The sequence below is a fragment of the Vanacampus margaritifer genome, chromosome 1, assembly GCF_051991255.1.
Source record: "Vanacampus margaritifer isolate UIUO_Vmar chromosome 1, RoL_Vmar_1.0, whole genome shotgun sequence".
NCBI lineage: Eukaryota > Metazoa > Chordata > Actinopteri > Syngnathiformes > Syngnathidae > Vanacampus > Vanacampus margaritifer.
Window position 1 is genome coordinate 19,376,258 of NC_135432.1, and position 22,231 is coordinate 19,398,488.

At 38.7% G+C, this 22,231-nt stretch overlaps 1 protein-coding gene across 1 annotated transcript in view; it reads right to left on the reverse strand.

Moving 5' to 3' along the window:
• Positions 1-18,668, reverse strand: part of LOC144060861 (XK-related protein 7-like) — a 51,496-nt gene extending 32,828 nt beyond the window's left edge. The window contains exon 1 of the mRNA XM_077580759.1: positions 18,028-18,668. Coding sequence (XP_077436885.1) covers positions 18,028-18,647 — 620 coding nt within the window. The 5' untranslated portion in view covers positions 18,648-18,668. The remainder of the gene's footprint in view (positions 1-18,027) is intronic.
• Positions 18,669-22,231: the final 3,563 nt, after the last annotated feature.

Below are 22,231 nucleotides of genomic sequence, written 5' to 3' on the forward strand. Positions count from 1 at the left end.
CTCTCGCTAACAGACAGAATTAAGTAACCAGAATTAGGTTAAAAAATTCTATATACGTAGACCATGTTTCTATAAATTTTGATATTTGGTTTTTATTTGAGGCAGATATTTTTTCCATTAAAATGTGATTTATGAGGAGGTTAGACCATTGGTCGATATTCAGAGTTTGTTTATTTTTCCAGTTAACAAGAATTGTTTTTTTAGCGATAGTAAGGGCTACAAGTGTAGATTGAAATTGTTTATGTGGTAAATCAGTTGTTGTTAGGTCACTTAGCAAACACAAGTTTGGAGATAAAGGTATCCTACATTCCAAAATAGCGGATAGTAGTATAGTTTTTCAAAGACTTTAGTCCAGAAATACATAACCGGAGTACATAACCATAAAGCATGAACATAAGTGTCTGTAGTGTTTTGTAAGCATTGGAGACAAATGTCGGAGTCTGAGAGTCCCATTTTCTTCATCATATATTGAGTAATGTATGTTCTGTGAATAATTTTATATTGGATAAGTTGTAAATTTGTGTGTTTTGTCATTTTAAATGCGTTTTCACAAACTTGAATCCAAAAGTCAGGTTCCGGTGCTATAGACAAGTCTGTCTCCCATTTCGAGATGGGTAAAGACATTTTATCAGTATATGAAAGTAACTTATATATTTTTGAAAGTTTTTTTGTTGTTGTCGGAGAAAGCTTGTTAATATCTTTAGCTAAAACAGGCGGTTGGAGCGTACCCCGAAGTGTTGGAATTTTTTTCTTTATCATATTTTTAACTTGTAGATAATGTAAAAAATTTCCGGTTTTTATATTGTATTTTTGGAGCAAGGATGTATATGATATAAACATATTATCTGAGAAGAGATGGTGGAGATGTGTAATTCCTTTCTGCTCCCACACAGCTAAATGAAACGGTTGGTTGTTAAGTTGAAAGTCGGGGTTATGCCATAGGGGAGAAAGTCCACAGGGCTCCACTTGGGCTTTTGTCAATTCTAGTGCCTTCCACCAGGCAGTCACGGTGGCGGAAATCATTGGATTTTTAAAACAATTACGTGGCGGGGTTTTATTGAACCAGGCGTTTTATTTCTGCATTGCAAAAATAGCAAACAAAATACCTAATATTTCATAAAAAATTACATCGCCATGGTGTCAAAGGTAAGAATTAATCACTATATGCCTATAGTTAACTGTGGAAGGTCTTAAAATTCCGTGATGTAATCCCTTTAAGCAGAAGGTGTTTGGAAATGTCATTTGCTGTTGAGTCTTACTCGTCACATTTTGAATTGCAGCAAAAGCCGTGGCCAATGGCCAGCTACTAATGTAAACGAGTGGCAGAACCCCGCACACGCTGCATACGTCGATTTGGACTATGTCGCTCAGTGGGCCTTAGTTATTCCACTGCATCATCATTTGACACATAAAACCATGTTAGAAGGCATAGTCTATTTGTCTTTTCCCTTTTTTTTTTATCTCTTAATACAGCGTTAAGGATTGAAGTGTATCCTATGAGGCGTCACAGAGCTTTTCAGCTTGTGTGGGCCAAGAGCGGTTCATCTCATAAAAGCTGCAGAGAATTACAGCTGATTTCCTTCAGTCTGCCTTTAATGGCCTCCAAAAACCATTAGAGCCCATTCAACAGCAAAATTATTTAAGCACAGTTTGCCTTTCAAACTACATCAGCTGTTTAAGATTTAATTCCACAGATAACTTGAAGCAATTCTGACGAAGAGCTTCATTTGGAGCAAAAGGCTGTGAAACGAGTCGAACTTTGCTGCTCCCTGCGGAGTAGCTGGCAACTCATTCCTGCCACTTGTGAAGATGCAGACGTTTACTAGAGAGGATCTTAACACATAGGTTGGCTATATACATTAGCAAGGTTCTGTCACAGGTTTTGGTGGAGTGGGAGATGTATACCCAAATGCAAGGAATTTATTTATTTTGTGGGATTTTGCACCTTACCAATTCTGCTGTATGGGTGCTCAAAACAAAGTTGTGTTGTTCCTTGAATCTGAATCTGAATCCTGAATCTGAAGCTCAGTGATCAGACAGAGGTGATGAGTAAACGTAGGGTGATTTATTGATGAACAGGTGGGCAGAAACAACCAATACTTGAAGTGGGTGGCCTGGACTTGACGTGACTGGACTAAAATGGGCGTGACGTGACAGGATCTGACTTGCCTTGAATAGCTGTGGAGTGGCGATAACTTGGCTGGGGCTGTGTCTATGACTTGGCGGGGACTTTGGCTATGGCTATGGCTTGGCTGTGACGATGGCTTGGCTGTGACGATGGCTTGGCTGTGACGATGGCTTGGCTGTGACAACGTGGCTAGGCTAACAAGACTCGGCTATGCTAACAAGACTTGGCTGAACTGACAGGATGAGACACACGTCCTTCCACAATTAACATCAACAATGCACCCACACTGACTGGACAAACACAACAGACTAAAAACACCAACACTAACGAGACTGGGAAACACAAGTGAAAAGGGAAGAAACCAGGAACACATGACCAAAGCACCAACCACAGATTAAAAATAACACAAAGACCAAATAAAACTGAGAAAACAAGCTGCTGTCACTGTTTGACGTCATTAGGAGCGGATCCACCCCCCCATCGCCTCTGCGGACTAAACGCACGCCTCCATGGGATAGTGACAAAAGTAACCTTTATCAGTAAACATTCTGTTCAAATGAATTCAAAGCAATTCATCATCATTCATCTTTCACATTTGCAATGCCAAAGTGCAATGACACTTGGCCGTCTTAAAATTCCAGAAAGGGTTCTGGCAAGGTTTACACTTGTGTAAACTACAAGTAAAATCTTTGCGCTGCTGAACCTAATTGAGCAAATAGTGTAGTGGTTAGCACGATCACCCTGTAAGCAGCAGATGGTTTGTGAGCCACCATCAGGTTTGAATTTTGTCCCTCCTTCTTTCCTCTCTCTCTTTCTCCACCTCCACGATTTCTTGCGGTAAGGAGCCGTTTTATTTAAAATGTTTATTGAAGAATTCATGGCTTGCATGGCCAAACGCAGAGATCCAGCAGCCGGCTCGCCGGGGGCGCAGCAACCAAACGGGTGGAGGCGGGGTTTCTTACTGAACCGGGTGTTCTGCTGATCCGGACGTTTTACTTCCAGGAACCAGGAAAACACCTAATATTTCATTTTAAAAAAATGATGTCAAAGGTAAGATTTAATCATTATATGCCTATAGTTAACTGTGGAAGGGCTTAAAATACTGTGATGTAATTCCTTTATATTTGTATATGTACTCCATTTGAATGTTAGCCACAGAAAACCCACCCAAGGACCAGGAGAAAAATTCCACACACAAATACAGAAGTCAAAATTAGCACCCTTTGACTGACTGTGAAGCAGATGTGCTAAGCACTCAGACACCGTGCCTCCCTCTCGGGCTGTGCAATAAATCTAAAATAAATTCAGATTTCGATTATTACCCTCCACGATTACAAAATTGGCATAATCGTAAAAAAACGATTATTAATACTAGGGTTGCAAGGAGTCCTCGTCATTTCTTTCTCGGATGCCCGCTGAGATAGTCGTAGTCAAGCTAACAGCAGTATGCATGACAAGACATGGGGCTAACATTGAGATAAACCCAATTTCAAAATAAACCTTACCTTACCAAGTAGTATATTTAGATCAATGCATTGTAGCGCTGGAAGCGTGTCGTTGCGGTATAGGAGTTGAAGACGTGCTCGTCTATTCAGAGCTTGTGGACAACGGCAGTAAAAATGCCCCAAACTGTTGCAACAGACGTCAGTAACACAAAGTCCTGAAGTCACGTTCAAGTTCCAGTTAAGAACGCTAAAACATAATTATGCTGGCATTGCATTGTATAGCACCTGTTGCCAGCATGTAGCGGTGATTGCTAGCTAACAGCGAGCTACCAGCAGCAAGCTAGCCGCGGTAAAGTGCTGCAGCCGCCTGATTACTTTTCACAGGCGGAAATACTACAGCCCGTAGACAGCTGGGGTTGGCTTCAGCGTGCCCGCGACCCTCGTGAGCATTAGCGGTTCAGAAAATGGATTGATGGACTATGCACACTTTGACGCTGACAGCCGGACTAATTTGCCGTTCCTACTGATCACTTATTGACAAACCAGGCTTACTCAAATGTGCTACTTATTTAGCCGACAAAATCGCTATTGCGGGTCTGACGTCACTTTAGTTCCATTGACCAAAATATATGGAAGAAAATAGTTTGCTGACAAGCACAGTTTAAGAAAAAAAAAAAAGTTGATTATCTAAAAATAAAAACCAGTTGGTTGTTAATTATTACATGCAAATGTGTTTTTGTCTTCTGTATTTATAATTGTTCTTCAACCAAGAAAGTATATACAGGTATATTTTTATTTCTATCCAAATACCCGATTATTCGCTAGGATTTTCAGTAGGATATCCAAATACCTAATATTCGATAGCTGCAGCCCTAATAATATTAATTTTGAGTTGTTTTGAGGCACACCCACACGAGTTCTTTCACCACACACCCATGCCAAAACTAGCTTGCACCCCACAAGTCATGCTGCACAAGCTGCACCCCAATTTCAAAACATAAATAACTCTTTGACTGCCAAAAACGTTAAATAACGTTTAGTAAAATCCTATGGAGGAGTGCCAAAGACGTTAAAAGACGTTTGTTTCAAAACAGAGGTGAAAGTAACCATTTTCTATTGTTGATTACTGAAAAACGGAATAAGGTAGAAACAAACTTTTTTTTCTGATGAAAGATGAGAGTCCAATATTTCATTTGGTAGTATGTGTGTTTCCATAGTCCAAACACATAATTTTCTGTGGACCTTGAAAGATCAGTCAAAATGCTTAAATCGGCTGGCACCCACAGCATCCCTTTTCTGAAAACGTCTGGCAGTCAAAGAGATAATATAATTTATCATAAATTCTGTTTGGTCAAAAGGGAACTCACCGGTACATAATTATAGTGTTTCAAATAATTTTATTTGTCTTAATATTTTTCAAATGTTTAAACATGTTCTTGTTTTGAACAAAAACAATAATTATTTAGAATAATTGTGATTTCAATTGTTACCAAAATAATCGTGATTATTATTCTTTCCATAATCGAGCAGCCTCCCTCTGTCTGCCGCAATGACAAACTAGGGGAAACTAGGGGAATTACACCAAAAACAACACAGGCCAAAGTAAAGATTATGAGGCACGACTTAACTAGATGACCACATATTATAATGCTACAATTATCAGGCATCCAACATGTGATTATGACATTGTACATGTGCATGTAGCATAAAGATTATTCAACAAAATTCAATCAAATGAAACTGTTGTCTGTCCTTTGAATGGCATTGTTTATTTTAGCCCATGGTGGCTCCTCAAGTACTGTTATAAACAGTTGTTACAGATCGAACGCAATTTTCACCTGGTAACAGATACTTTCATCCCCTTTATAGTGTTGAGTTCATCTTTGTTGCATTCATTGGTGACTTTCACACACAAGACAGGATTCACCTTCCAAACCTTCAAATTGACGCGACTGCTTGGTAGAAATGACCTTGGTGGAGGTTTGCGCTCCACTGAGTCACATTTTGGCTTTGAATGCTATCCAGCACAAGATGAAGCCGTGGCCATAAATCCAACCATTTCATGTTTCTCACCTTTTCTCTCGGAGACGTGATTGTCATGCAGTCTGAGCCAAGATTAGCCGGCGCAATAAACAAGTCTTCTACAATCAAACACTTTTGATTTAGTGGGTTTCACTATTTCATCCACAGTTGGGCCTACATATATTGTATAATTATGACCTCTGACACTACGTACTCGTGCGCATTTTGGCCACCAAGACCACATGCTTAGCTAAGTTCTGATCCACAGGAAACATCCATTTCATTGTATTTTTGGGTGTTCACTTTATTCCCATACACTGGACTCTCCTTCAGCAAGTAGAAACTCAAAGCAAATTGTCACAATAACATTTTCTCTTCGTCCAGGGTGCATTTTCAAAGCATAGCTCTTTGTCGCCACAGGTTCAACATCTTCAACAAGTTCCTAAGTTGTGTAAGACATTTTTAAATGCTAAGAGGTCTTATGATCATTTCGCAAACGAAACAAAAAGTGGTCAAATAAACCGCTCCGGGAAACGAAAGCCGGTTTAACAAATGGCTCGCTGCTACTTCCGGTGCTTTACAGGAAGTCACACCCACAATGGTTTTGACATCAGAAGCATCAGGAATAACGTGGATAAGGAAGTGGATGATGGCCGGCTCCACCTAAGGAGAAGGCTAATATCAGCAAGACGAAAAAGGGCGTGTAAAGCTATTTTGTTTTGTTTTGTTATGAAAACACCTGACAACTGCTTTAAAGTGTATGAAAAATGTGTATGTCTTCTTTAAAGACCATTCAAGCTGACTGTTGCATACCTATAGGCATGGAAAATCAAAAGCAGTGAGACCAAGAATGTCCATCACACAAACACACGCAGGACATTTGATTGACAGCTCCCCAGAGGACTGCGGTGAATTATTCAGCAGAGGCTGACAGACAAACATCAGTTGGCGCTTCAGACAGGCAGGTGGCTGCGGATCATCAACACTTTCCCCGCAGGTATATTTTTTATTCATAATCAATAACTCTATTGAATTTTACATGAGCCTCTGTGCACTGAGCGGTGCTGAAATCACATGTTTAAAGAAAAAAAGCCCTTTAAAGACACACTGTTGCTTGATACACTGCCGGCCATTGCCAGGGAGACGCATCGCCGATTTGCCTGACGCGTGGCGAGAAGGTGCAGGAATCTTTCAAGGGTTAAAAGAGTAACAAAAAATAACTGAAGACCAAGTTACTAGAAGAGACAAAAAGTCAGTTCAATTTAAAAACTGATTCGTCGAGTGGTCCATGAGGCGTCATTACTACTCGGCATTCTTTGTTTAAATGCTTTTAAGATAGGGTTGAGCGAGATGGACCAGAATTCATATCACAGTATCAATTGCATTCCTTCACGGTAACGGCATACATCGCGATGTAAAACTAAGGGTAAAAACATTTGTAATTACAATAAGCTTGTTCCAAACCCCACCCACCTCATTGCCAGATCAACACTGTTGAACTACAGTTTGTGCTTCCATAGATCAAGCATTCCCAGATTTTTGACCCTGCCTTATCTCTTGTATCTTCAGATCACCTTGCACCTTGCCTGCCCACCCTGCACTCTGCACCCTGCCTGCCACTAGCGACACTTGGACTCCCTTCTGCAAACTGGAACTGGACAATCCTGTCCACCTCAACATCCAATAGTTTGACTCCTGGGTCACCTGGGTTCTTGACACTTCTAAGAAATTCTAATTACAGAAAATGCACAATAATAATAATAGCAATGTAACTTGATTACTTTGGATTACTTTTGGATTACTCCAATACCGGGTATGTTCATGAAGACTAAATAAAAATAAATATCAACACAATATATATTCTATTCAATGTGCCCTTGCTATTTGTGGGGGTGATAGGGACCCGGGCAGCCTACAAATAGCAAAAATCCTTGTGTAATTAAAATGCATCTAGGCTATAGATTGGTTGATTGGTTGGTTGGTTGATTGATTGATTGATTGATGTCCATATGCTGTTTTTGAACTGTCACTGAAAGTATAGATAGATAGATAGATAGATAGATAGATAGATAGATAGATAGATAGATAGATAGATAGATAGATAGATAGTCATCCAATGAGGATGACGATGTGTGACATCAACTGCAAAATGAACTTTTATCCCAGTCACAAGTTTAGCTGTGTATTTGTTGTGTATGATGTTTAAATAGTGAATTGGTGGGAGGAAGATTTGTTTGGAAGGTGTAACTCACATTATGGTTGTAGGCTAGCAAGAAGCTACAGCGCGTAGCATGCCGCTGGACGCTCAGCTCAAACTTTCGCTTAGAGTAAGTTACGTTTTCAAACTGCCCACATGTGGTGGATGCGACTAGTCAGTTCGTTTGTGCCCACCTCCCCAACATGTAGCAACGGTCCCACTCGCGCGCGCGCACGCACGCACGTTCTCTCTCTCTCATCGTAGAAATTGTAATCCCTCAAAGTAATCCCAATTTTTAATAAATGTACCTGTAATCTGATTACTTGTTTTTTCCTGTAACTGTAAGGGAATATAGTTTAAAAAAAATTGTAATCTAATTACGTAACGGCGGTACATGTATTTCGTTGCTCCCCAAGCCTGATAATAACCTACTTGTGCATATGGAGTACAAAAGCGAAGAACATAATGACGGCTCTGTCATGAAAAAGTAAAGTCAAGTAAATGTAATATTTCTTTACTCTCAATTGTATAAGTGATCGTTTAGTAGAACTGGAAGTCCAACTCTCACATGTAAGAGGCAATCTCGCTGCCGACTTCAACAACAACAAAACCACTAACTTTAAACTTGTGAACAACATTGCGAGCTTCAGGAGAAAATGTCAGATTTAAAAGGCGCTTGCTCCAGGCTGCTGCTGCTGCTTGCTTTTGTCGCCATGTTGTTGTTGTTCAGTCGAACGCCGCTTCCGCCTATACAATGCGGATTTCATGCAAAGCGAATCCCACTGGCCGGGAGGGGAATCGATTCGGAGGAATTCGTTGGATCACTATTGAATTGTGAGGAAAGTATTAAAATGTGTGGCTGAATCTATGTTTGTCTAATACCCCTAGCGATTAGCACACCACATTTGAAGGAGATGAAAGGAGACACTTTGATTGGTCAGCCTGTGCTTGTCTGCGATCGGGTCAGATTTGCACCCTTTATGGGTAACATGCCAGATGTTTTTGAATCAAAACGTAAATTTTCTTTTAGTTTAACTGCACTTCACCTTGGTCAGCTTGTCAACAAATTGCTGCCGTAGCTTTTATTAACTGCATTAAACCGTAGGCACCCTGGAGCAAAATTTTAATTTGGCCAGAAGTTTGATTATTTGTTAGTGCTCGAGGAGGTGGTCCGCCTGCAGGCTTTCACACTGCGCAGCATCGCAACTTGAAGATAAACTACAGACACATTGAACAAAACATATAGAAGGAAAAAAATCTACTTAAAGGCTTAGTAGTAGACAACCACTATCCCACCACACGCACCGTGGTGTGATACAATCGGTTTGACTGAAATGAAATATTTTATTCACTAAAGACAAAATGAGGTGTGACAGCTAAATATGCAAGGATGTTATTGCCGTAATTAAGCACCAACGAGGGGTGAGACCAAAGTTAAGCAGATGACTGCAAGCTCAAGTACATTTTGCTAGGCTAACAAAAAACAAAACAAACACCACCGCCAGCTAAGCCATCTTATTGTCCTAGTGAGGGACAAATCAACAATTCCACGACAAGGCAAAAAACACATACCAATGGATGTTTCTCATGTATTCCAAAACACAAGTGGAGGAAAAGCATATTTAGACAGCATTTTGCCTCAGGTGGGAAGTTGGTGCATTACAGTTGTCAAGTTTTTGACAAAATTAATCAAAACTGAAGATGTCACCTCAGTGAAGGACCTGTTAGCTTTGCTATTTATTTAATAGTGTCCCATTGTCCACAGCAACCACTTTTAACAGCGTCCACTTGACAGGCTGCTGAAATTCAAATTAAATGTGAGGGCAATAATTCACACTTGTACACACACACACACACACACACACACGTACACACACACACACACACACACACATGGCGGAGCTGGCAGTGCTCCACTTGAAGCCAGCGGCCCACTTGGAACCGCTCCAGACCGTTCAACTCTCTGGGATCGATTGATCTGGTTTGGAGCAGAGGGGAACTGATCAAATTGTCTTAAAATTGACATCATGAACAATCACAAATGCCTCATTTACCTTTACAGTGCTTGTATTCATCCTTGTCCATGATTTTCTCTATCCTTCTTCTGTATGATTTGTGAGGACCACAATGCATCCCCTCAGGGATCGTCTGCGTTCTCTTATATAATCCAATGTGCAGTTGAGGAGTACAAACACAAAAGTAGACATTTCCATTTTTTGTTGATGCCAATCCTGTTCATAGGCATGGCTCTATTTTAGTCGAAATGACGCTTGTCGAGTTTTGCGCTGAAACTCGTCAGTATCAAGCATACAATTACAGTCTACGAATTTAATTAAGTAAAACGGTCAACTTCCGATTTGTTCAGATTGCAATACAATTGTCCTATAGGAAATAATCTGTTGATCTGTTTGAGAGGGATAACAATGTCCGTGGTTAAATATGACCCGGGGCATATTTAATCATCTAGACGTGTCATAAATGTGTGTAATCCAAATTCAATACTTCATTTTAACAAGTGTGTCATGTTCAGGTAATTATGTCTCTGGGTCCAAATGACCCGGAAGCATGTTTAATTTTACAAAAATGTAAGAAACTCTTCTCTTTTTTTGTGGAAACAAAGGCAATACTTAATTTCAACACGTGTTTTACGTTTGTTTCTCTGGAATAGTAATCTTGGGTCACTTTAACCTGGGGCGTGTAGTCATCCAAACGTGTCAGAAATGTGTATACAGTAATCCAAATACAATACTTAATTTTAACCAGTGTGTTATGTTAATTTCTAAGGAACACCAATGATAATCTGGGTCAAAATGACCCGGAGCCGTGAATATCCAAAAAGTGTCAGAATTGTGTGTGTGTGTGTGTGGTCTGGTTGTTGTTGCATAGTGGGGCCAACATTCTGGGATTTCACAGAGTTGTGGGTCCCACCCGTCCATGTGGGGCCTTTTTGCTAGACCTCTTTTTGGGGGTCAAGACTTGGTTTTAGAGTTTAGGTTTGAATTGGGTTATGGTTGAGGTTAGGGTAAGGAATAGGGGTAGGCAATAATTTTTTATGATTGGGGTTAGGGGAAGGGGCTAGGAAATTTGTTATGGCCCCACAAAGATAGTAAAACAAACTTGTTGTGTGTGTGTGTGTGTGTGTGTGTGTGTGTGTGTGTGTGTGTGTGTGTGCGTAGCAGGCCGCTCACTAATAACAAAGGCAATACTTAATTTCAACACTTGTGTTACGTTTTGTTCTCTGGATTAACAATAACATTCTGGGTCAATTTGACCAGAGTCATGTGTATTTATCAACAAGTATTCTGAAACATTTTTCATTGCATGTAATCCTGCTTAACGAACAAATCTTGTAATTCAGTTTTTTCAGCAATAATATTCCTGGGTTATTTTGCTTAGGTGTTTGAAATTTTCAAATATAAATTTTCCAATTCCATCAAGCAGTTTTTTAATCTCATAATCTCAATCACTAACAATGTTGATTTATATTTCCTCTCACAGCTCACACTTCAAAGATTTTTTTGTTTTTTTTATTATTAAGTAACAAAATGCATTAACAAAAAATCACATTTTTATTTTGGGAATGCTGAAAAGCAATTCACACCTACCGGGGAATATATAATCTGGTTCCACATTACTAAAATTTTTTGCACAATTTAACGTTTAAGATAAACTCTTCTCCATTCATTTTCAATGGGACTGACATTGAACTTCTTCTAAATCCCACTTTCCACGCCCACTCCCATACATACAACTGATCGTCATCACCAGCTGTCTGATACTGCTCAGTGGCGCAGTTGGTAAAGCGCATTGTCCAGTAACCACAAGGTCACGGGTTCAAACACCACCTCTTCCACTGCAAATATATCTATGGCCATTATGCTAATGCATACCATTTGATTACATTATAATTTCCCTGAAATGATTAAAAGCATGTTAGTGTTCAGGATCAGATGACACTTTTCAAAGATAAATACGCCATTATGCATGAAATTGAACAAGTCGTGTTAGCTCAGTGCTTAGAGCAATTGCCTCCCACCATGGCGAGCCTGGGTTCAAACCCTGCTTGAACCACATTTTAGTACAGTCGATGGTTCGATACCAACTGAGTATCATATCAGGAAATGGATTATAATTTCTCTGAAATGATAAAATCCCACATTAGACAGATTGCAAATTCAAGTTTTCATTTTGTTGGTCATTTAACCACAATAAAAAAATGTTAAATTTTCACAGAATTTATCTTACAATTTACTTCATAAGCACATGCATTCAAATCTTAGCATTCAGCTTTACAGCATTCCCACGCAATTTCTGCAGAAATTGCACTTTGTCTAATTGGTCATGTTGATTGTACATAATATGCCGAGCAGAAGTTTTATAATGGAAAAACGGCTTCCAACATTTATTTCAAATGGGTCAATTTGACCCACAACATAACAGAGTTTAGTTGTAGTTTGCAGAAGTGCACACCAGAAAAGCATCACACAAGAGCCCTTGCTCATATTTTGATGAACATAGCGTGTCGTTTAAGCACAGCCAGTTTGTTGTTAATGTGCATCTCTCAGCATGTTATTTGTTGATTATTAATGCACTTTATTACCATCTCTGCATGTAATTATGTAAACTCCCACATGCTCTCTTTCAAATTTAGCTGGCGTAATGTGAATCACAATGTTTAATACTGTGGTGTGGCCACTCATCTCTCACACGGTAACTCATTTTATTCAGCACACAAGTATTACTATTGAAAATAATGATTTGGCACAGTATAAAACAGTTGAATGGAATTATTTGTGGTTATTCGTGTATTTTTATTGGTATTAATATTTCATATGAAGATTCCACATACATTTCCATGGGATGAATTTGTGGGGACATCTTGTGTCACCCCCAAAAAAATTGACGACAGCACTGGATATTTTTGGACAGGTGCTGCTGACTTGAAGACTTTCAAATTATTTTATTTTTTTTTACTGCTCCAAGACAACAATATTTGTTAAACCCCCCCCCAGTCCGACTGTCTGCAGACTCAGACACACTGACCACATTTTCTATTGCTTTGTTCTACTTAAAATTTTCAAGTATTATTTCTTAAGATTAAAAAATATTTTTGATTTTGAATGTCTGCCACTAAATGTCAAAGTCAGTCACTGTTTTTTTATCCATTTGTCTTTCAAAAATAAAGAATGATTCAATAACAATAATAATCTAACACTAATCCCATATACAGGATCTGCCAAAATACCAAAAAGTATGAATCTCATCTCTGGTCCTCGTGTGTGGAGTTTGCAAGTTTATGCATGTTTACGTCACATATATGGCGTTGTGAGTGTGAATGTTCGGTTCCTTAAAGTACAAACAAATTCAACGTCTGAATAGGAAGATTCTTGTTTTCAGCCTTGGTTGAGGTCTCCTTTCTGCTGAGTATCCCGTCAACGTTAATTACTGTGTTTTGCTTATTTGTACTACTACTACTTTGGTGCCCCTGAGCTACTTTGCATGAAACTGCAGTGATTGTTAAGAAGCAAATATCATCTTGTGGCCGTGTGTAGAGACTTACTGATAATGACTGTGGCATTGTGTTGTATTTATGCTCCTCTACCTGTGTGAGTGGTACAACCTACTACATGTCTTTAGCTGTAAAGTATTTTATAAGTGATCTTATGGAAGACAGTCGGTGTTGTATTGCCAGCTCGGAAAATCAAGAGTGTGTTTACACGACAATGGCCTAGTAAAAAATGGAAACATTTTTACACACAGTAATGGTGTTAAACAATACACATTCTCACAGAACTGTAAAATGGGGGGGAATGTAATATGCCTGCTGGGCCAATAGTTGGCAACGTCACCTTGTAAGGAAACACACACTTGCACACCAACTGTTTGTCATCCCGGATTGTACCTAAAACTGTCTTACGAGCACAGACAAATAGTTGATCCTATGATGTTAAAAATTTACCTGTACCCGACATTAGTGCTGTATGAACTCATTGATGGAACACTCTAAAAACAGTTAGGTCAAAAGTAAAAGTAACCCAATTATGGATCAAAAAAGGACCGATCCACTTAATGGGTCAATTTGACCCAACTTTCTGGGTTGTTTCATACAAAATGACTTAATTTTTTGACCCAAGTAAATGATCTCACCAATGTTTATGAGTTGTTTTACACTAAAAGACCCATTTCTTGACTCAAAGTTGGGTCAAATTGACCCAAGTAGAGGATCGGTCCATTTTTTACCCAAAATTGTGTTATTTTTGACCCAACTGTTTTTAGAGTGAAGTGGTTTTACTAGGTTTTGCATGATTGTGTTTATGGAGAGAGTAGGTTTGGAACGAGGCAAAAATGTGACAAGATTGAGTCAATGAGAACGAGACAAGTCTTTCCAAAAATGTAATGAAAAAATAATGCCTAATATAAATTTTCCAGTTTTCAAAATGCTTTCATTTTATTGAGCAGACTGCAAGAAAATTGACGATCTAGCTCTAAAGTGCAATTGTAAACAAACAGGAGAGTCACTTTTGTTACAGGCTCATTTTTCAAATGCTGCTGCAATAACAGCTGCATCTGAAATCTTTCCTCTTACTTAATTGCACTTCTGGCTCAAAAATAGGGATGGGAAATGATAAGATTTTTACGATTTTTATTCCATTTTTGATTCTCCTTAACAATTTGATTCTTTACCAATTCTTTTAGATATTTTTTTGTAAAAAAAAAAAAAAAAGAGAGAGAGAGAGAGAGAGAGAGAGAGAGAGAGAGAATAAACAGGTAGATTAGCATCTATTTTGCTTTGTCTTAAATGTAACATGACCTTAGAGATACACCGAAATAAATTTTTGGGGCCAAAACTGAAAACCAAAAATGAGAACCGGTAGGCCAAAAACCGAAATGCCGAAAAAATTAATCAAGTCAAGTAAAAAATAAAAAAAAGTATAAAAATAAAAAGCAATGTTTAATTTTACTCAGATTCACCATTTGCTACAGTCCTCTCCACAATTTCAACAAGTATTACTACAGTAACGATTGAGAAATAAATGAGGTGGATGAATGAGAATAACAGTAAGCACACAGTGCAGTCTCATGTCATCACGTTTGTTATTCTAAGATAAATAAAATTCTCATTAGCACACAGACACAGTGCTTTTCTGCATATGTTGGACGTAATTATCTGGAGATGAAGCTTTACTTTTGTTAACTTTTTCAAGTGTCGTCACGCAGCTCTCGTCTCGGTCATGTAAAATAAATACAGACAAAGGAAACAGCCGTCGTGTTGCTTATCAACGAGGGCTTTATTAGCATTTCAGCAGCAAACTATTTGCTATGACACTTCAGTTGCAGAATAACAAGTTTGATTGCTGTAAGCTAGTGCGTAGCTGCTACACGCACACACTTGCCTTGTGTTGTCTTCCGCGTCTTCCTCTCTCGCTGGCGCACACACCATACGGAGATCACGATATTGCTTTCCGCTAACACTTTGTGCCTCTGCCATTATTCCTCGCCGCTGATTTGAGATAGCATCGACCGAGTTAGCCTCAAGACGCTAGCTTTCGGCTACTGCTCATGAATTAACATTAAGGCAGAACGCTCACCCCGGCGTTTAATTCATACATACGCTTGCTAGCAGCAGTTTTTTTCGCTGGCGTTACCCCAACATCCTATTTCGGTCCTATTTTGTCGGCTCCAATTTTATTTCGTCCGAATGCCGAAAATGCATATTTTTCAAATTTTTGGTCCGAATATTTTCGGTGGCCGCATATTGGTGCATCACTAGTCTTAAGAGGTCCACATGGGACTCCCCAATGAAAAACAAATATAAAATATAACATAGTTATTCTATTTTAGAAATTCCAAAATACAAACTGGATTACTTTGTGGCAATTACACAATAATATCTAGTAACGTTTCAACACTCATATATGAACTGAGCATAATTCCTCCTTGCCTCCGTAAAAGGGGAAGCTAGCTGTAGAGTCTGACAGCATCTGAGCCAGGCAGACAGTCTCTCACCATAGTCACCAAATAAAATGAAAAAGAAGATATTCCCTTGATCTGGGCGCAAGTAGCGAGTATTGTTATTTCGTCAGGTTCGTTCTGGCGAACGTCTTAGCACGTTTTGCAACACTGAATGAATCCTGATGAAAAACCAACACTCACTACGGGTCAGATATGGGCTTTAACATTAGCAGTTAGTAACGACATATTCTATAAAAATGCGAAATGGCGCTAACATGGTTACCCGCCGTGTGGTCATCTCATGTTGTGTGTGCAAATGATTTTACACAGTGGTGGTATTTCTTCCATTAGACGAAAGATCGAAAGTGACGCAAGTTGCCGTGTGGTTTAATTTTCTTCTCAAATGTCACCAAACATTGGAGCGTTAGGCGCCATATGTCTTGCTAGCGGTGCTCGTATTGTGCTACATGTCAAACCGCTTGTCTCAGCCTTGTGAAATGGTTTTGAAAAAGTCCACCCACAAGCTTGTAAACATCAACACAAAAAGCTTTCGGAATGGCGAAAAGGCCAAATGATGAGACATGAGGCATTTCGATTCCCAACATCCTATTTTTGTGAAGCAATGGTGGCGACCAAAACAAAATGAGTGGACTCTATAACCCTAAGAAGGGCTTGCTCTAATTATAAGAACTACATTCAGTGTAATGACCAGTTGGATTTTTAATCATTTGTTGTTTTTTTGTTGTTTGTATGTAGTCCGTCAAAATATCACTTCACTTCAAAGCGAGTCGCCGACGTAGTGTCAGTGGACAGCAGGTATCCCCCAAGGACCACATGAGTAGCCCACTTATTCTAAAAATAGCTCACCGCAGATTGGACATTGTGATTTTCTAGGAATGTTGCAGGAGTCATCATTTGAAATGTAAACACTGGCAGAGATCATCAGAAATCATAAACATGATCAGTGTCTTCACATAAATGAATTATTGAAGGTAAATTGAGCACATTTGTTATTTCAGAAGTGTGTATCTAACTGGTAGCCCCTCACATTAATCAGCACCCAAAATAGCTCCCAGTTTCAGACAGGTCGGTGAACCCTGGCCTAAACTCACATCCAGCAGCTCATGTAGACGAACCAGCCACGTTCCTATGATGTCACTTACTAGGCCACGCCCCTTAAAGACACATATGCAACATTACTATGGTCATTGCTGTGACTTGGCTTGTCCATACGTGCATGTACAGTGCTAAACTTACACAGCAAATTTTGTAGTGTTAAATTGAGTTAAAATCTAGTGTTAATTATTTTGGAGTTACTGGGTGTTGATTTGGGTGTTATTTGAACACTCAAAGTTGGTTGAGCTCTCCTTTCTGCTGAGTATCCCGTCAAGTGAAGAAAAAGCTCTACGGGTGGTGTTATTTCAGCCAGTCAAACTCATTGACTCCAGGCTGAGTTTTTTTTCTCTTTTCTCATTTACTGGGAGTCGTGCGGCAACTACAAGAAAGAATTTTGCGGCAACAACCATGAACAATCTCGTGGCGTACTTGTTAGTGTTTTTGCCCCCCAATTGCTAGGTACTAGGTTCAAGTCCCACTGTGTCCATTTGTGATGGAAAGTACAAACTTGTGAAGAACACTAAAACTGTGAGAACACAAAAAGGAATGAAAATAGCGCTTCGTGGTTGAAAGTGACAACAAAGCTGTGAGAAATTAATACCAAAAAATAAAAGGAAACTTTAAAGTGCAAAAAAAATCACTTTTACACTATGGGTGTTGTAATTTCACTCTACCAATGGGGTCATTCTTTTTACTTTTGGAAGAGTAAATTTAATTCGGAACTGGTGAGAACTATATAAACTCAGAGAAAGTGTTTAATTTAACAATATGGGAGTTAAATTTACACTTCCGATTTTACTGTGTATGAATCCAATTTACTTCATTGCATTATCTTTTTTTTAACAGTGGGATTTCTATTAGTTAAAAAATATATAACACAATGATTGTGATTTTTGGGTAGTGGGCATTTTTTATCCATTTCATTGGGGAATATTGAATAGAAATATAGCTTACTGATTCATGAGCTTGGTCACGGAACGAATTAAACTCGCAAGTCAAGGTACCAACCACTGTGCATGCATATGACACACACACACACGAATACATCACAGTAGGCGTGTACGAAGGCAGACTGCAGACACGTGTGTGTGTGCATTGAACAAAAATCAGCATAGTGAGCTCGCGCGCACACGCAGACACACACAAAGCATGCACGCATGTCCTACCTCCACACTTGTCCCAGCTGTAAGGCGTGGAGCACCGTTTGAAAGACCCACATGCACACAGTGCAACATCTCCGAGGTCGCCCTCCCCTCTCGGTCGCTGCAGACGGGCAAGAGGAGGCGGGGACGGCGGTCGCGTTGGTTGCGTTGGCCGCCGCCGCCGCCGCGCCCGCGCCTCGCTGGTCGCTGTCCTTGGTTCCTGAAGCGGCATCACTGGTCGCTTCGCCCGCCGCTCCCGCCGCCCCGTCCGCGCCGCTCAGCTCCGAGTAGTCGTACACGAACCACCTGAAACTGAGAACCTGCACGACGGCGGACGGCACCACGACGAAGACGAGCGTCAGGCCGAACCACCAGTAGTCGTCTCGCAGGTAGTAGTCGGCGGCCAGCCACAGGTCGGTGGCGCCGTCGGAGAAGAAGACGAGAAGGGCGCACAGTACCCAGCAGCAGTCCAGCAGCGTGTACGCCAGTCCGCCCGGGGGGCCGCGCCGGGGCCGGGCTGTAGCGGCGGCGGCTGCGTTGGAGGTGGCGGAGGCGGCGGGGGTGGCTTGGCCTGGCTCCGAGAGGCTCCTGGGCGGGTTGTCATCTTCCACAGCCACCGCTGCTCCATCAGACTTAGCGGCCATGTTGGTTGGGGTAGGAGAGAAAGACGGAGGAGGTGATGGAGGTGGGGAGGAGGAGGGAGGGGAGGGATGACGTCATAAATAGCCTCATCAGCAGCCAATTAAGCGCCAAGGAGCATTTGGGGCGCTCGCAGAAGCCTGCTGCGACGGTTCTGTATATTTGCCTATAAAAATCCACCCAAAGCACATGCACGTGCAGGCTGACAGCATATTCATCCTCGTAGAAAATATCGGAGGGAATAGGAATATCAATTTAAGGGGCCTTTACATCAAAAAGAAATCACAAAATAAGTTTCATGACATGCACAAACATCACTTTACTTAAAAAATAATTACATATTTCAACAAAGGTTAAACGCCACCTGCGGGACAAGATCATGTTAGGACAGTGTTTCCCAACTAATTTTGCATTAGAAAAGCTCACGGAACACCAACTCACCAAAAATGCCACAAAAACAACATATACTCCTACTATTTATTTTCCATGCACACAAAGTGTTTAATTTTGACCCGGGTCAAGAATGTCAAATTCTCTATATGACATTATGAACTTTGAATATTTCCAAAGCTATTAAATGGGTGATTAGAGAACAGTAGAGTTTTTACATTTTTGTTATACATGATTTATTTTTAGATTTAAAGAATCTATGAATTATGTTCTTTATATTTAGTGGTAGTGTAGAATTATTCCTATAGGCTGTTATACTCTGACTTTCACTGTTTCAAAATTCCCCCATGACCTTTCAAAGACCAAAACTTTGACCATGTACACGTTCAATTTTGCAGAGGTAATTTTACTATATTTAGAGTGGGACCAAATAGACTCAGTTTTAGAGTAAATTTTACACTTGGAAGAGAGTAAAATAAAGATTGGGGGCAAAAAAACTAAAACTAAAAATAGCAAATTTCTGCGTATAATTGATGTCCATTGAAATGCATTGGGAAAAAAATAAAATGAATCCAAAATATTGTTCAAAAACCGCAGAGAAACATTCAATTTGTGTTTTCCATGAAAAATGGAGGCGAAATAGGGTTTAAATAAATATACAGTTTTATGTTAAAAATTTCCTTGTTACAAGAAAAACTGTTTGCGACCATGAAAACTTTTGGCCAATTGTGACCTTGAACGAACTCTGACAACAAAAACAACTTGTACTACCTTCACAAACACTCACAAACCTTCGCTGCGTAGTGGGAAAATTCAAATTACCATTATAATTCAATATGTATTAGAGCTCGATGTATTTTAATATACATTATATTGAAAAATTCTTCTTTTGTTTTTTGTCACTGGTGTTACCAATGTTTTAGATGCAATTGTTATTGGAGTATTTATTTACTTAACAAATTTAATCAATAAAAGAACAGGTTAATGACATTCTTGAGACTTAATGAAAAATATATGTTCAAAGATGCACTCATGTTAAATATTTGCACTTGTCAATTTCTGTCATTCACCTTTTTACATAATTTCCATTGAGTCTTCAAATATGAAATATCTTTAAAATTGTTTGGTCGATAACATTTAAATAAACTGGCAATGATGCCGAACAACAATATGCTCTGTAACACCAGGGATACAATATGAAATGAATACAGAAGATATTTCAAACAGATTCACATTTCACCTCCAATACTAACATTTTAAAACTTGTTTTGTTTACAATTATAGGTGGACCTAAAGACAATGCCTAAAATGTATTTATTTGATAACACAAGATGGAAGAGAATTCATTAAATGTGTAGCAACAAAAAAAGGGCTAACTGAACTCAATAAAGAGATCTGATTTTGTCACCTTATTCCGATTGCAGTGAGGTGAAATTGGAGATTCCCTCAAACCCGCAAATGATGATGGATGTCCAAACACAGCGAGCTCCATCATTTACATTGGTAAGTGAGTGTGTGCAATATTTTGGTGATGTTTTTAATTGGACAAACTCCAGTAGCCGTGACAACGCAAGTATGATGAGGCCAACGAGGAGTTCTCCATATTGTTCACCTCCCTTCATTCCCACGTCTCTTTGAAACAAGGCTATAAAATGAAACTCATTTAGAAACTTAGTGTAGTGTGTGTGTAATGTCTGAATTTAAAGTTTTACCCCAACAACAAGCAATGTTTCAACCAAACTGCACCGTTACAACTGCCATTTAAGATTCCTTTTCCTGCACCACATCTTTATTCACTCACCTAAATGCTAAGGCCTACTAGTTCCTGTTTGTTTTTCTCAAGAGTTTCACTGTTGCGGTAATTTCCCCTCTAAGCTGCACGGCTCCTAATAAATGAGGCACAATGAGTTTGAGAGAACAGGAAGCTCATTAAAAGGTCTCAGATCAGTGCGCAATCATACACACTGAATCCCAGGGATTTTAAATGTATCTGTATTGCTCCACCCCTGCTTCAAATATTGATTTTATGTCCGCGAACACATACTACTGTAGTCTGATTTCTATAAGCAAGCATAAGAAAGACCATGAATAGCATCCTAATTTCACAGTGTAACATTTAGCCTGTATTGATACATTACCAAATATCAATGTTTGCACTGTCCATTTAACTCATTCACTGCCAATGACTGGTTATAGACGTCAAAATTCATTTGAACTATTGTGATTAGTTTAACATTTTTTTCACACTTTTGTTAACAAAAGTATGAAAACATAGATTTTTTTATTGTACTTTTAGAACAGATATAAAATGTGTGATTAATCGTGAGTTAACTAGTGAAATCATGCAATTATTCATGATTACAAATTTTTATCGCCTGACGCCCCTAATTTGTAATAATCTTTTTCTATTTAAAAAAATATATATATTAAAAAAAATTATAATCTTTTCTATTTAACAAAATATTTTAATTATCTTTTCAATTTTTTTGATAATATTTTCTTTAGAAAATGTTTATTTTTGATTTTTAATCTTTTTTTTAAATAATTGTAAAAAAAAATGTTGGTCTTTTTAAAAAAATATTTGAATTATTTTTGTAAATTATTAGAATTATAATTTTTTAATCATATTTTCTTCAAAAAAAAAAAAAAATTTTTTAATTTTCAATAATTTGTTCAACATTAATTATTTTTTTTAGTTTTTAATCTCTTTAAAAAAAAAATATATATATATATATATATATATTTTTTTTATAATCTTTTCTTAAAAAAAAGATTATAAAAAATTAGGGGCGTCCGGCGATTACATTTTTTAAACATAATTAATCCGATGACTTCTCTCGTTAACTCACAATTAATCACAAACTTTATATCTGTTTTAAATGTACAATAAAACATATTTTTCTAGGTTTTCATACTTTTGTTAACAAAAGTAGGAACAAAATTAAACTTATAGAAATAAAGTGAATTTTTGACACCTATAGCCATCAATGGCAGTGAATGAGTTTAAAAAAAAGAACAAGAACAAGAAGCAAGTGCTGTTCTGCATACATACAGTCAACAGTGCATACCTAAATGAAAAATCAGAACAGTTTTTATAGTGTAGTGTTTTTAATGATTGGGTTTTTGTGCTATTAGTCCTTCGGGTCTCTGTAAACAATATAGCTTAACACAGTGAAAGTGACCAGAATTTGACTAAAAT